The sequence below is a fragment of the Corythoichthys intestinalis genome, chromosome 2, assembly GCF_030265065.1.
Source record: "Corythoichthys intestinalis isolate RoL2023-P3 chromosome 2, ASM3026506v1, whole genome shotgun sequence".
NCBI classification, from domain to species: domain Eukaryota; kingdom Metazoa; phylum Chordata; class Actinopteri; order Syngnathiformes; family Syngnathidae; genus Corythoichthys; species Corythoichthys intestinalis.
The window spans coordinates 39,052,932-39,069,521 of NC_080396.1; the positions used below are offsets into that span (position 1 = coordinate 39,052,932).

Here is a 16,590-nt window from a genome sequence, read left to right on the forward strand (position 1 = left end):
TGTTGAACTTCTCTTTTTAAAATGCTGAATGCTTGTCATTCCCCGCCCATGTTTGCAGATACCAACAACAGAGGAGGAATGGAGAGCAACCGTCAATGGGTTCAAAATAAATTTGTAATTCTCACAATGCCTAGGTTCTCCTGATAACAAATACTGTAAGCATAAAAAAAAATAAACAGACGTTCGTATAAGCTCAATATTTCATGTTAAATAATCTTTCAATACCATTGACAAAGATGCTGTATTGCTGTAGATGTTCAATCATGTTTTTGTTTTTATCCTTCTGCTGTGAATTTAAATGAGTTTTCACTGGTAGACGTCCAATCCACTTTAAATGGGAGGGCAGCAGATGAGTATTTGTTCAATTGATTCCAGTCCTACTAATTCAAACAGATATAACGTTTATCATCAATGGCAGCCAATGATTTAATAATAAGAAGAAAAAGATTAATGATTAGAATTTTTGCGTTCAGGTCCGACTAAATCTGGATTGTGTACACCCATTTTTTTTTTTTTAACCACATAGTGTGTGCATGTTCAGATAATCTTGCAAAAGAATCTAAAACGATTATCCTGCAGTGTTTCATGCCATTCGATTCCAATGCACAGATTATTTTGTAGTGAAAGGCAAGCCTTAAGATGTACCTCCTCCCTCTCGCTGAGGCTTCAAGACAAACCGATCTGGTGTCGCCAAAGCCATTGCAACACTTTTGTCACCTTCAGCTCCCTTGTGGACAAAAAAGTACAATTATAATGGGAGAGTCATCATCATGTAATTAAGACACTTGCAATACTGACTGTAAAATACTAATGCCTCAACAGACTTGAAGTACATGTGCTCAAATAACATGTCTGTATCCAAATATAAAATTGTTTAAAAACATTTCAATTAAAAAAAAACAGAAAATTTTGAAACGAAAACCTAGTAAAACCAGCCTACAAAATATTTCTTTAAATGTCAAATACAGAAGTCAAATGCAGATAGTAATGACCAAATGTTGCCTTATCACACAGACCAGCAAAAAAAAAAAAATCAATTAAAGACACTGCAATATGCATTCCAGACACACCAGCGGTGTCACTCAAAGTTGAGAAACAGTTTTGCTTTAGAACACTGCATTGGATAAATGGCCCGTCACAGTCTTTGCCATGTTGCACAAAAAAGAACTTGCTGTTTAACATTGAGTAACAAAAGAGCTTTTGTGGAACTATACCAAATGAAACTGTGGTATTGCTCACCATGTCCAGAGTGTAGAGGCCAGCAAAGGTGGCCCTAATTTGTTCAACTACTTGTGGCTGGTTAGGGAAGAACCGTTCCACAACACCAGGCTGAGCAAGCACCTGCTGGACCTTTTTAGTTCCAGCCAGATGGGTGCTGATATCTGGACATTTCACAGCCATAGAGAACTCCATCATCAGGCGAGTTTCCCAGTCCTATAAATTAGAAAATTGAGCGAGTAGACTATTAATAAAACCTGCCTGTCTTGTTTTTAAATTTCAAAAATTAAGAACAGGTTAGCAGACTCTGCTATGGATGGGCGATATAAACAATATGCTGTATGAATTTTACCAGGTGGTCTTTTTCATATACTGGTACAGGTATACTGCAATACGCAGTGATGTCATTCAAAAGCCGACTGTAAAAATGACTTTGAGCAATAAGAGAGATCACAGGAAGTACACGCAGGAGACAATAATCTTTTGGAAGTAGAAATTTTGGCCATCCTGTAATTTCTGTGTTTGGAGTAAAAACCAACTTCCTGCTAGCATGTTTCCCATGGGCACTTGGCACTTTAGAAATAGTAATGAAATTTACACACCGAGGGATATACCCCTTAATATAGTCTACCGCAGGTTGCTCACAATTCTTTGCTCCAAGATTTAATTTGCATTTTTTTTTTTCAATTAAAAAAAATTTTTTTTTGAGATGTCCCGAACCGATCACGTAGCCTCTCACTCTCCCTCCTGCTGCTTTTCTTGATCAGCAGGCAGCTGGAGTTTACTTGTTAAAGGTAATGATGAGTGACAAGGGTGCCGCTTTGCTCTTGCAGAGAAGCTTGGTACCGCTATTTTCGAAGCCGCAGATCTGTCAATCATCGTTTAGCTTGTTAAACATTAGCGGTAGTGTGCTGTGGCAACTCATTGTATAAGTGACGAGGGGCTAGTCTCAGCAGCGTGAGTGGATTTAAGTAGACTCACTCAATGAAGCATTTGAGAAACAAGCATATTGCTATGTTATTCTTGTTTAAAAATAACTTGCTGGGACAGTAACATATATATTTTTTTCTTTTTTAAATTATACTTTGGAGAAAATAACATGTCTTATATGTGGGGCAAATAAGTATTTAGTCAACCACCAATTGTGCAAGTTCTCCTACTTGAAAAGATTAGAGAGGCCTGTAATTGTGAGCATGGGTAAACCTCAACCATGAGAGACAGAATGTGGAAAAAAAACAAAATCACATTGTTTGATTTTTAAAGAATTTATTTCCAAATTAGAGTGGAAAATAAGTATTTGGTCACCTACAAACAAGCGAGAATTCTGGCCGTCAAAGAGGTCTAACTTCTTCTAACGAGGTCTAACGAGGCTCCACTTGTTACCTGTATTAATGGCACCTGTTTTAACTCATTATCGGTATTAAAGACACCCATCCACAATCTCAGTCAGTCACACTCCAAACTCCACTATGGCCAAGACCAAAGAGCTGTCGAAGGACACCAGAGACAAAATTGTAGAGCTGCACCAGGCTGGGAAGACTGAATCTGCAATAGGTAAAACGCTTGGTGTAAAGAAATCAACTGTGGGAGCAATTATTAGAAAATGGAAGACATACAAGACCACTGATAATCTCCCTCGATCTGGGGCTCCAAGCAAGATCTCACCCCGTGGAGTCAAAATGATAACAAGAACGGTGAGCAAAAATCCCAGAACCACACGGGGGGACCTAGTGAATGACCTACAGAGAGCTGGGACCACAGTAACAAAGGCTACTATCAGTAACACAATGCACCGCCAGGAACACAAATCCTGCACTGCCAAACGTGTCCCCCTGCTGAAGCCAGTACACGTCCAGGCCCGTCTGTGGTTCGCTAGAGAGCATTTGGATGATCCAGAAGAGGACTGGGAGAATGTGTTAAGGTCAGATGAAACCAAAATAGAACTTTTTGGTAGAAAGACAGGTTCTCGTGTTTGGAGGAGAAAGAATACTGAATTGCATCCAAAGAACACCATACCCACTGTGAAGCATGGGGGTGGAAATATCATCCTTTGTGGCTGTTTTTCTGCAAAGGGACCAGGACGAGTGATCTGTGTAAAGGAAAGAATGAATGGGGCCATGTATCGAGAGATTTTGAGGGAAAATCTCCTTCCATCAGCAAGGGCATTGAAGATGAGACGTGGCTGGGTCTTTCAGCATGACAGTGATCCCAAACACACAGCCAGGGCAACGAAGGAGTGGCTTTGTAAGAAGTATTTCAAGGTCCTGGAGTGGCCTAGCCAGTCTCCAGATCTCAACCCCATAGAAAATCTGTGGAGGTAGTTGAAAGTCCGTGTTGCACACGACAGCCCTAAACATCACTGCTCTAGAGGAGATCTGCATGGGGGAATGGGCCAAAATACCAGCAACAGTGTGTGAAAAGCTTGTGAGGAGTTACAGAAAACGTTTGGCCTCCGTTATTGCCAACAAAGGGTACATAACAAAGTATTGAGATGAACTTTTGGTATTGACCAAATACTTATTTTCCACCATGATTTGCAAATAAAATTCTTTAACATGCTCCGAGTATTTTGCTTGGTATATTTTTCTCAACACAACATAATCCACATGAACCGGTCTTATAATTACACAATAACCAATCAAAATCACCATATTTGGCCACAAAATACACCATCATCAAATTCCAACTGGAAAAATATATCGAAATGAAGCGTTAGCAGTCCTAGCCAAGAGTGCAAGCGCTGTTTAGTGCGCAGTCATGCATGGGTAAACATTTTCTACCATCAAATCCAAACGATCATATCTCTGGCTTTCTGTGGTCAATTGGTGCCAAATAAAAACTGGGCGAGTTTGAAATCCAATCAATCAATCAATCAATCAATCAAATTTATTTATATAGCCCTTTACAAAACCCGAAAGGCCCCCAAAGTGCTTTACAACAAAACATGGCTCAAGATAAATAAAAGGCAGGAAAATATTATACAATGACATTTTACAAAATAAAATAAAACAAAGAGCGCATCGCAATAAAATTCCAGCAAGTAAAACAATAAAACCGATAAAATCGAAAAGAAACATTAAAAAAGCCCTTAAGCTAATAAAACCAGGCTATCCTAATCTTTGTAAAAGGCGAGTCTAAAAACGTACATCCGTGGTGGTGCGGATTTTCGGGGGGAAGGCTGTTCCACAGCCTGGGGGCAGCAACCGCAAAGGATCGGTCTCCCCACTGTTTAAGTTTTGACCTTGGAACATCTAAAAGAAGCTGGCCGGTCGAGCGAAGAGTCCTGCCAGAGTTACGAAAAATTAAAATTTCCGATAGATAAGATGGAGCCTGGCCTGGCCAAATCCACTTTCGAGAAATATTGATGGCAGCACTCTATGCGAAATATATATACATATATTTTTTAACGGCGCTTATAGAAGTCTATGCGGTGCTTTATTTACTATGTTGATCATGGGACTCAGCGGGTGACTTGCGACTGCAAGCATGTGTGGTTATGTGACTATCTGACTGGCATAATGGAGTCTTTGTTGCTACATTTCACTGGTAAAACTGATTGAGCCACTGTGGGCTTGTCTCTCAAAAATAAAGCAAACGCGGAAAAAAGTAATGTGGCCCAAAGTAGCGGAGTAAGGGTAGTGTTTCTTCTTGACACATCTGCTCAAGTATAAAGTATGGCGTGATAAAATCACTCTTAGAAGTACATTTTTTTCCTCAAAAAAAGTTACTCGAGTCAATATAATGGAGTACATGTAATGCATTACTGCCCACCTTTGGCCACCACTAACACTTGTCTACAAAATTTTGGAAAATATCTGCGTCAGTGATTTATAAAAAATAAAATAAAATAGGGCTGTCAAAATTATCGCGTTAACGGGCGGTAATTAATTTTTTAAAATTAATCACGTTAAAATATTTGACGCAATTAACGCACATGCCCTGCTCAAACATTAAAATGACAGCACAGTGAAATGTGTACTTGTTGTGTTTTTCAGAGTTTTGTCGCCCTCTGCTGGCGCTTGGGTGCGACTGATTTTATAGGCTTCAGCACCCATGAGCATTGTGTAAGTAATTATTGGCATCAACAATGGCAGGCTACTGGTTTGTTTTTTTGATTGAAAATTTTTACAAATTTTATTAAAACGAAAACATTAAGAGGGGTTTTAATATAAAATTTCTATAACTTGTACTAACATTTATCCTTTAAGAACTACAAGTCTTTCTATCCATGGATCGCTTTAACAGAATGTTAATAATGGTAATGCCATCTTGTTGATTTATTGTTATAATAAACAAATACAGTACTTATGTACCGTATGTTGAATGTATATACCCATCTTGTGTCTCATCTTTCCATTCCAACAATAATTTACAGAAAAATATGGCATATTTTATAGATGGTTTGAATTGCGATTAATTGCGATTAATTAGGATTAATTAATTTTTAAGCTGTAATTAACTCGATTAAAAATTTTAATACAGGGTCTTCCTGAATGTAATGTATGTACTACCCACCCCAAAAGTTTCAGATTGGTTTAGCATAATCTTGCTACCTGTGTCGTCTGTTTACCTTGTCCAAAGGACTGCTGCGAAATGGGGAATTAAAACAACAAATCTAGTGGTGACCACGCTTCAATGACCAGCCAAGGTTTAATAGTGTCTGGCAGCTTAACATTGACATGCATGATTTTTCCACACTTTTAGGTAGATAGAACATTTTTGACATGGACAAATGCTACTGATGTTGTAGTTCTTAATCCTCTTACACTTAATAACTAAGCATGAGTTACAGCTTGCCTTTGTTTAAACAAGCCACACCTTCACCCTTGGATTCAAAAGCCAATAGGCCTCTTTTCATAGGCCAACAAAATTTAGACACAAAGGGCATTTCAGACCAGTTAAATTTGTGGACAGGCAAAGACATGTGCTCTGAAAAAGAGCAGGGTGTGTCAGTTATAAGCATGAGCTTTCCGTTTTCGCATTAATAAGCAGGCTTCCTTGCATTCCTCTTAATTAACATTGGCACATTTGTTGGTGCTGCCTGACAGGAGGAGGAACTGGTTTGCTCTTTGTAAGACTGCCGCATGAATTTGGTATGAGGAATTATGAAGACATACCTGGCAGATTACATTAATTGAGTAAAAGAGATCCCCGCAATGAAATGGGCATTTGGAAACTGACTTTCCAGCCCAAATCATTTATGTCCTTGTGTAAACCACCCACTACCCTCACCCACAGTTGTGCCTGAGTTAAGATTGTAGTGTTAGTCTCAAAAACACATAAAACAGAATTCTCAACAGACTCAGGGCTAGATGTCACAAGAGAATGTTCACAAATTTAAAAGTCTTTCAAATGTACTTGTTTTTATTTTTCAACAACAGATCCAAAAGGCCACCAGAGCACTTTTTTTTTACTTTTAACAGAGGAGCAGGAAATATGTGACAGTGAGCTGACTGAAGGCCTGTCGCGATAGCAAATTTTAGTAGGCGATATATCGTCTCAAATTATTGCCGATATGCAATATTATTGTCAGGTTTTTTTTTACCAATTCAACCATTAATGTAATCATCATAGTATCCCAAGAAGTCACCCATTCACATGCAATTAATTGTTATTCTTAAATAAAACACAAAACTATCAAAAATATTAAGGAATCAATCAGATTTTTCATAATGGGTGTCATTTTAAAGCTATTCTTAGTGTAAAATCTGAAGTACGCGAGATTAACACCAGACATCCTTATTTACATGTTGAACATGACGTGCTTTTATTTTTCAAATGTTCACCGGAAGTCCTTTCGCTCAGCTGCTAACCATCACCTTTACACTCCTTTACACCGTTTGTTTTGTTTAAAAAACAAACGGTGCACTTCTCTTTTTGTCATGAAAGTGTTGTCATAGATTTTTTTCATTTTTCCTATCAATTGCATATGCTGCAAACCCGCGATTTTCATGTTTGAAGTGTCACCTTTTAACCGCAGTTTTGCGTTTTTGAGAAGACTGCCAATGTTTTAAAGCAGGCTAAAGTGCTTAGTACATTGCCTTTTTCCATTAACCTCAATTTAGCAATGCATACATTTTACAATGTTTAATATAGATATGTTTCCTTATTTCGTATGTCTGAACTTTAATTCTATGGCGCATTGACCACCAATAAACATCTGTGAAAGGAAATGGAGTCTCATATGCAATCAACACGCACACGCAAATGTATGCACGCACGCACGCAGCGATAAATCGGGAGTTGGGAAGATAACCAGCCTCATTTTTAATTATCGTGCAATAAATTAACTTATTGCATATCGCGACAAGCTTAGTTGACTGATAGAAGAATTCAATCCCAGTCACATTATTAGTGGATTTTGGAGGCTTCCAGGAACACTGCAGCCCAGACACACACAATTTCTAAATGATTTCAGTCTGAAAAAAGTGACAAACGATTTTAACAGTTCACTTCACTACGACACGTACATGAAAAATGTCTGCAAATAAATAATATATAAATAAATAAGATTTTTTTCTAATACTGTATACCTGTTCAGACTTGTAGTTCTGAGGCATGTAGCCATTCCTGAAGTAGACCACTGCAACTTCCTGACAATCACTACAACAAGAAAGAGCAGGTCTATTCTATTGCTTTATGTTGTCTGTTGATGGGCAAAAGACACGTACACAAACAGTCGCTTGTTGTCATCAAGCTCTCCAGATTTGGACACATCCTCAAAACTCTTCCGTATGGTGACAATATTCCTGAAACACATTAAGAAATGTCAGCTTGCCATTAGAAGAAAATGGATTCTGTGAGCAAAGAGTGAGAAAGAGCGGTTTCATTTTAACATCAAGGTTACTGAAGACATTCTAAATCTTCAGTAATCCTCACCTTTTCCACAGCTCATTTTCAATATAACGTTGATCCAGGATGTTCCTCTGTTTCTCCTCCACCAAGAACATAACAACCGCCCTTTAATGACAGCATGTCCGACTGTTACACACTGCGCAAGATGATGTAGATTAGTAATATGGTGCATTACTCTAATTGCCAGCTTTAAACCGCCCCATTTCAATATACACATATCAGATGTAAAAGCTATCATTGGGAAAGAAGTGTTACTATTCAATTAGGTTTTCAGTAGATGTACCGCTTTGATCCATAGAGCTCCCAGGCCTTTGCCACAGCTTTGGCCAGACCAACTGCAGGGTCGTTGTCAGTGATGCACTGTCTCGCCTTCAACTGGCCAGCCACCTTAAGGATATGTCTGTTGTAGCCACACAATAATATTTGTGTCATTATTGAACATAAATATAGAAAGGTCAATAGAAATTAACAAGAAATCATTGCCACATCTGAAAATAAAATTTAGATTTAAAACATCAATAGGAATGAATGGAAATTGAAATATTTTCCAAACAGTTGTTCAAACTGTCCATTTATCAATTTTCTGTGCAATAATAATACATTTAACCGTACAAGCATTTTAATGAAACATTCTAAATATTGAGTTTGGTTCACAGTATTTCCTTTGTGTAATGGTGTCTTGAATGACAACATCGCTCAGTTAAGTTTTGTGTGACAGAGATCCATTTTTAAAAGAGTGTTTTACCCAATTTCTCAGTTGCACAACATTAGGGGCTCACCGATATATTAAACTATAATCTCTATTTGCAGATATTACATTATTCCAGGTTTAGACGCCGAAAACTATGTTACCGGTGTACATCAGGCATACGTGAGGAAAGGCCACCAAAACTAGCAGCAAAGGTGTTGATCTCAATCTGTTTCAGAGATGTGGGTCCATCCTCCTTTTGGTCCAGCATGTAGTCTGATCGATTCAGACCTAACACAATTGACTAGGAAGAGGGAAAAAGAGGACATCTTTTAATTATGATTCTATGAGAGCTGGGAATAGATTACTAGTTGAGGCTTTTTTTTTTTTTATCCACTGGAGGGAATGCTCTAATAAGTGTCATGTAATACTAGTTACAAATAGTTTTTGGGTAATTCTGGTAAGAGCCTTTTTTAGGTCCAGATATACAACCATAATGACACCCCGATCATCAAGCTTGTAGTTCATGTTTTCTAAAAGACTCCAGAAGGCCATCTCTGTGGAGTGTAGTGAATAGCCAAATACCATATTATTAGAGTAATGACTTGAAATTCAAGATGAATGATTTGCTCTGCATTCTTCAACTGGATTCCAAGTTATATTTAGATATTGAAGGAAGCACACTCATCACTGTATGGTTGCCTGATTAAAGAATTGGTTTAATCATTGAGTTCCTCCAGGAAAAGTCCTGAAAAGTCACTTGCATTTAAAGTCTTTAATAATATATTATCTTAGTTATTCATCTTAACTCGAGGGATTCCAGCACTGCGCTAGTAAGGTCAGTCTTGGCATTATTGCTTGGATGAAGAAAAACAAGTATTGAAGCAATGGTATTTTTTTAGTATAAATGACCTTTATGTGAAAGATGGCTACTCAAAGAATATACCGTAAGACAAAATAAAGAAAATGACACACACAAATTTGACGACAGATAGACCCATGTTTCTTTGTGCTGGACTGCCAGCCAGGATCTCACAACAATGCCAGAGAACGCTGCAGATCTGCAGCTCATCAGATTTAGGTTGCGAGGCAAATTAAAATGGCGAATGAAGCTCCTTAGTTCAAGTATTTTCCCAAATAATGTATTGGCAGCTGCTGCCTAACAGTTTGAGCTGAGACGACCCTCTTCATTCAGAGAGGAATCAGCATACACGACCAAGAAAAAGGAGGGAGCAAATTGTTTATCATATATACAGGGTTCGTACACTTGGTCATTGCCAAATGCAAGTACTTTTTAAGGACTTTTTCAATTTTCCAGTTTTTACAGTAGCTTTTCATCTCAATGTTTTTGTTTTTTTACGACAAGGCCGAAATAAAATATGGTGCCTCCTCACAAGTACGCAACAGTCTTCCAAAACGTTCTACGACCCCGGAGTCCCAAGAAATTTAGAATGAAAGGTGCCGATTCTGAACCCCCGGGTACGTTCCCGACGGAAGTGAGCATTTTTCTGAATGCACCCTATAGGTTGGTGGACAGACACACACAGAGCCAAGGAAAGCTTGATAAATGTGCTTAATTTGGCCAAAATACTCTGTCGTAATGAAGTTACCATACCTCTTCTATAGAACGCATTAATTTTGGAGGCAGACGAGCCCTTAGGTTGAGAAAAATGAAACGCTGTGTAGCAGCGTCTGGTTTTCCCCTCGCTTGTTGCCTTTCTTTTATCCTGATATTATATTCGCTCTCCATCCTTTTCATACAGCCAAAAGCCGAACACTGTGCATACTGACCGTGGCTTCTACTCGTCTTTATGTCGTTTTTCTGAGTAAAATCTGAGTATTAAACGATTATACACCAAATAACTGTAGCAAAACTGTAAAGCAACAGACTGAGAGCAGCAAATAGCCACACCGAATATAAATATGGCAAGACAGACTAACCTACAGCAACATAAGTAGGACAAATACACAACATTCTCTTTCTCATAAATCATTTTTGGTCTAGCAAAATGAATGTATATGCGACTATAAATGACTTGCATGTAAACAACTTGCTGCCACAATAGCCTCAGAAATTTTGGGTATATCTGACGGCATGAGCGATGGCAGACTATCTGAAATACTTGCACTTCTGATATTTAAAAATGACTGCTAATTTACATTTTTCTCCACTATTACACAGCAGAAAGATCAAATTCTGTAATTTTTCAAAATTCTTAAACAATACTCCTTCTGCTTAGATGCACTTAATTAAAAAAAAAAAATACAATTCCTTTAAGAACGGCTCTCATACCTGGGACCTTCCTTTTTTGAGGACCTGCTGATGGATCCTGTACAACCTTGCAGTGAACTCATCCACAGAAATGGTGCTAGAAAGCAAAAATGTGTCAAAACATGGCAATTCAAAACCCGTTTAATAATGAACTTTTTTATCTTTTTCTCAAACCCATGGTATTTATTTTCTTTAAATTGATCCATAATTTACACCTACCTAGCAAGAGCTTCTTGAAGGAAGTCTGGATCCTGGCTAATCTTATCCATCAGTGTGTTGTAATGCGTTTGAACTGCCATGGCTTGGAGGAAAAGAGCTTTTGGTACAGGTGTGGGGAATAGTGTGAAGGGAGCATATGTCACCACCTATAGTAGAGAGTGCAGATGAGGAGGAGATTTCTGACTACTAGATTCTAGATCAGTGGTAAAAAAGAATCTACCGTGAGCAGCAGAATTATTTGCACCCCTTTTGATTTTACAAGTTCACCCACTTAGAAAATAGGTAGAGGTCTGAAATTTTAATCATAGATGCATTTCCACTTATCGAGACAATCTTTAAAAAAAAAATCCGGAACTCACATTATATGATTTTTCAATAATTTATTTGTAATTAATGGGGTTCATGAGAATTTCTACCCCTGAGAATCAGCAATAATTATGACACTCAAAGAGTTGTCACTCTACCTTAAAAAATGTCCACCTTTACCCAATGAGTAACCTCCCACCCACTGTCACTTGTCACTTTGTCACTTGTGCACCCCACAGTCAGGCATAATCCAACTGTTACCATGGGCAAGACCAGAGACTTTTCGAAAGACACCAGAGAAAAAAAATGTTGAGCTCCAAAAAGCTGGAAAAGGCTATGGGACAATTGGGCAGCAGCTTGATGAGAATAAATCTTTAGTTGCAGCAATTGTTAGAAAATGGAAAAGACTAAACATGACTGATAATCTTCCTCTGACTGGGCCACGATGTAAAATCTCTCCTCGTGGCGCATCACTCATGATGAGAAAAAAGTGAGGGCTCGGCCTAGAACTACATGGCAGGAGCTGGTCAATTACCTGAAGAGAGCCGGATGCACAGTTTCAAACGCTACTGTCAGTAGAACACAATGGTGCAATGGTTTAAAATCACGCTTTGCTAAGATGGTCCCCCTGTTGAAGCCAGGACATGTGAAGGCCCGTCTGAAGTTTGCCAGGGACCTTCTGAATGATGCAGAGACGTCATGGGAGAAAGTCAAGTGGTCAGATGAGACCAAAGTAGAAGTTTTTGGTGCAAACTTTACTCATGTGTGGAGGAAAAAGAAGGATGAGTAAAATCCCAAAAACACCATCCCCAATGTGAAGTATGGGGGTGGAAACCTTATGCTTTGGGCTTGCTTTTTCGCAAACGGGACAGGACAACTGTGCTGTTTAAAGCAGAGGATGAATAGTGAAATGTATCGTCAGATTTTGAGCCACAACCTCCTTCCCTCGGTCAGAGACTTGACGATGAGTCGTGGCTGGATCTTCCAACATAACAATGATCCGAAGCACGTACAAAGCATATCAAGGTTCTGGATTGGCCTAGCCAGTCTCCAGACCTCAATCCAACAGAAAATCTTTGGATGGAGCTGAAACTTTGCATTTCTCAATGACAGTCTCGAAACCTTGCAGATCTAGAGAAGATTTGTGTGGAAGAATGGTCCAAAATCTCTGTTTCCATATGTGAAAACCTGGTGAAGAACTACAGAAAGTGCCTGATCCCTGTAATTGCAAAAAAAGGCTTATGCACTAAATATTAGCACTATTTTTTCATTATTTGTTTTATATGTTTCTTATTTAACGCGCTTGTTATATTAGCACTATTTATAATTTATTTGTTTTACATGTTTCTTATTTAATGCACTTGTTAAATTAGACAGAACACGGCTCAATGGATCCACATACACTCACCGTCTCCTCCCGCCTCTGTCAGTCTCTATAAGTTAAGGTGACAATAAAAACGCTTTTTTAAATTTCCATTTATTATTGTTATTCCCATTTGTATTTATAATTGATTCGTTTTGCTATGTTTAATTGCTATTAGTAAATGTACCTGCAATATCTTAAGGATTAACGCTAGTTTTTGGGCTGTGGAACAAATGAATCCAATTATAATGTATTCTTATGGGAAAATCACACTCGACATACGACCATTTTGACTTACAAACCAGGTCCTGGAATGAATTAAATTTGTATGTAGAGTGACCACCGTATTTGACATAGAGCGCTGCAGTGAACGTTCCTCGAAAGCGCAGATTTTAACCTCTCTCAGTTTTTATTTGGTGCCGATTGACCAAAGAAACCCGGTGATCTGATCCTTTTAATTTCATAATAGGAAATATGTTTTCTCCACTAGGGGCCACTCATGCTCGTTGGACGAATGCTTCTTCATTTCTGCAGATTGAATTCCAGCTAGAAAAAAAACAATGTTTTTTGGGGTTTTTTTGCAATTCTTAGGCTTAACGTGGTTATGTTTTGGTTATAGTACAGTATAATAACAGTTCACATAGATAACTATAGGGCTGTCAAACGATTAAAATTTTTAATCGAGTTAATTACAGCTTAAAAATTAATTAATCGTAATTAATCGCAATTAATCGCAATTCAAACCATCTATACAATATGCCATATTTTTCTGTAAATTATTTTTGGAATGGAAAGAAAAGACAAGATGGATATATACAATCAACATACGGTACATAAGGACTGTATTTGTTTATTATAACAATAAATCAACAAAATGGCATTAACATTATTAACATTCTGTTAAAGCAATCCATGGATAGAAAGACTTGTAGTTCTTAAAAGAAAAATTTTAGTACAATTTATAGAAATTTTATATCAAAACCCCTCTTAATGTTTTCGTTTTAATGAAATTTGTAAAATTTTCAATCAAAAAATAAACTAGTAGCCCGCCATTGTTGATGTCAATAATTACTTACACAATGCTGATGGGTGGCTGAAGCCTATAAAATCAGTCGCACCCAAGCGCCAGCAGAGGGCGGCAAAATTCCATAAAACACAATTAACAAGTGGTGTTTCACTGTACCGTCATTTAAATCTGTCTGAGCGGGTAATCTGCGTTAATTGCGTCAAATATTTTAACGTGATTAATTTTAAAAATTAATTAACACCCGTTAACGCGATAATTTTGACAGCCCTACTTAAAATACCTTAAAAAAAAAAATAAAATTTAAATCAAACATAAGCAGTTACAATGTTACTCATTACTTGAGTATTATTTTAACTAAATACTTTTTTACTTGTACTTTTGTACATTTTTTGGATGACTACTTTTACTTCAGTAATATTTTGAAGTAACACTACTCTTGAGTCACGTTTTTAGCTGCTCTACCAACCTCTGCTATCTGACTGTTAGTCAGGATGTGTCAGAAGGCCAGAGGAGGTTTGGGGATTATCAGTTTTGGGCTGCGAGGCAAAATAAAATACAGAATGAAGTTTCTAACTCAGTGACAGCGATGAGCCTTTCTCAAATCATATGTTCAAAAGCTAAGAGCAGGCTAATGCTTTCCCCAGACTACACAATTTTTAGCGTTCATGATGATCGCACTGTCAGATTACGCGACATTGTGTCATGAAGACGCAGTGTTGTCTTGAGTTGTTACACTACAAAACCAGCTCCCTGATCAACACATACTGCCATGAAGAGAGCCGTCCGAAAGCTGACTTAATCGGGAAGCAGGACAAGCAACTGTCAATTAGTAATGGCACTTCCTATCATAATAGTGATGGTGTTCTGCTCTGCTTGCATCAACACATTCGCTGTAAACCAGATGGCAAAATGGTATTCACTGTTTATTTTGTCTGCGCTGGGAGGAACACGTGGGTGTCACAACGCTGCAGACATCTGGATTCTTGGAGAATTTTTCTCTTTTTTTTTTTTTTTTTTTTTTTTTTAAATACAAGAGCAAAAGAGCATGCACAAGAGAATGCACACGCAGAAAAAAGTTACACCATTGGTCAATATTCATCAACTAATAGTAGCAACAATAGGCATGTGCCGGTATGATACTCTGACAGTATTATAACCTTAAGCCAAACAAAATATCACGGTTTCAAGGTATCACAGTATTGCAATTACAGCTCTAAAATGTGTTACTTAGAAATATCTGTTTAAAAAAAAAAAACAACAACAACAAAAAAAAAAACAATCAATTGAACAGCATTTTTAATTTTCAAGACATAATGGCAAATTGGAACATGAGAATAATGTTAAGTTGAAATAAAATGTAAAAAATAACAAAATATTCTAAATAAAATTAAAATAAATCCCGTCCTTTAGGTGAGCCTAAACCCACAGCTACAGCTCAACATTATTACCGTCAGAACAAAAATAATTGAATTATTTTCCATAAAAAGCACGTGTCTATGACTCGTATCATGTTTACATTATACACATACTCTTTCTGAACACAGTTACGCAAGAGAAGAAAAAAAACATGTTCTACCACCACTAAACACACTAAACACGCTGGAGATAACCGTCATAGGTGGTGGGAAACGTTCATTGCAGTTTTTACTAACCTTTTGTATGAATGCGAAATCATATTTCATATCATCATATCCTCGGCAGCCACCCTCCCCGAAATGTTTTACATGTCAGTTGGCCCTTCTCTTCTAACCTGCGGCCGTCTGGAACTTTTTTATAGCCGAAGTATTCCCATACCAGCGATTTTGTTTTCTTCGATGGGGGGGGAGAGTTCAGGCGTTTCACTTCCTCCAGCCATCATGTAGCACAGCTGACTCACTGACACTGAGCAACAACCAGTGGGGGAGGGTTAAGCCTTACAGCTTCAAGCCAGGGATTTCTCCATGCATTTTTGGGATATAAAAAATAGCTAATACGGTACCTTATGGACAGTATGAGGGAAATTTTTTTGCAGTTTTGAAACCTTGACGTTTTCATACCACCGTATACCTTGAAACCGGTAATCGGCACATGTCTAGCAACACATAGGACATGTCACATTATGCAGTACAACAAACCGAAATTCTGACACACCAAACTTTCAGCGACATGGCCGTGACTCGTGAGTCGTCTGAGACGCCAGATCGGCATTTATTTTTTGTTGTTGCACAGGAAAACAGCAACTTTTCCTATTTCAAGGAGTAGGGGGGATTAGATTATAATAGCAATGTAAAGAGTTTCACTAGTTTCGGTGAGAAGTTTAATATTTATTGTGAACTACATTTCCACAAAAACGCACATCAAGAAATCATTTAGCTTAGCATGAAGAGGTGTGAAAGCCATTTTCAAGTGTCCCAGACCTCGCAAAAACTTCCAAAAAGTGCATTTATCAGGGTTTCATCTGCCATTATTTGCGTGTTACTGTCAGCCAAAACAGCCTGTGGCACAGATATTAGTAAGCCTACCCTTTGCTATTAGATAGAACAATGTATTTTGGGCTCTGCCCCTCAGCGAAAAATTCACTCAAAACGAAAACGGCCGCCATTGCTCACTTTCGCTGAGAAGCCCCCTCCTACATACACAATGAATGCGTTGCCGCGCACCCT

General features: G+C 38.0%; 1 protein-coding gene across 3 annotated transcripts in view; it reads right to left on the bottom strand.

Annotated features, from left to right (window-relative positions):
• gss (glutathione synthetase) overlaps positions 1 to 16,590 on the bottom strand; it is a 42,567-nt gene that overhangs the window by 22,159 nt on the left and 3,818 nt on the right. For all 3 annotated transcript variants that reach the window (XM_057827200.1, XM_057827208.1, XM_057827191.1), the window contains exons 3-11: positions 11,253 to 11,398; positions 11,055 to 11,130; positions 8,926 to 9,065; positions 8,357 to 8,473; positions 8,098 to 8,178; positions 7,890 to 7,967; positions 7,752 to 7,821; positions 1,240 to 1,434; positions 646 to 727 (exon numbers count right to left, since the gene is read on the bottom strand). In XM_057827200.1, coding sequence (XP_057683183.1) covers positions 646 to 727; positions 1,240 to 1,434; positions 7,752 to 7,821; positions 7,890 to 7,967; positions 8,098 to 8,178; positions 8,357 to 8,473; positions 8,926 to 9,065; positions 11,055 to 11,130; positions 11,253 to 11,398 — 985 coding nt within the window. The remainder of the gene's footprint in view (positions 1 to 645; positions 728 to 1,239; positions 1,435 to 7,751; positions 7,822 to 7,889; positions 7,968 to 8,097; positions 8,179 to 8,356; positions 8,474 to 8,925; positions 9,066 to 11,054; positions 11,131 to 11,252; positions 11,399 to 16,590) is intronic.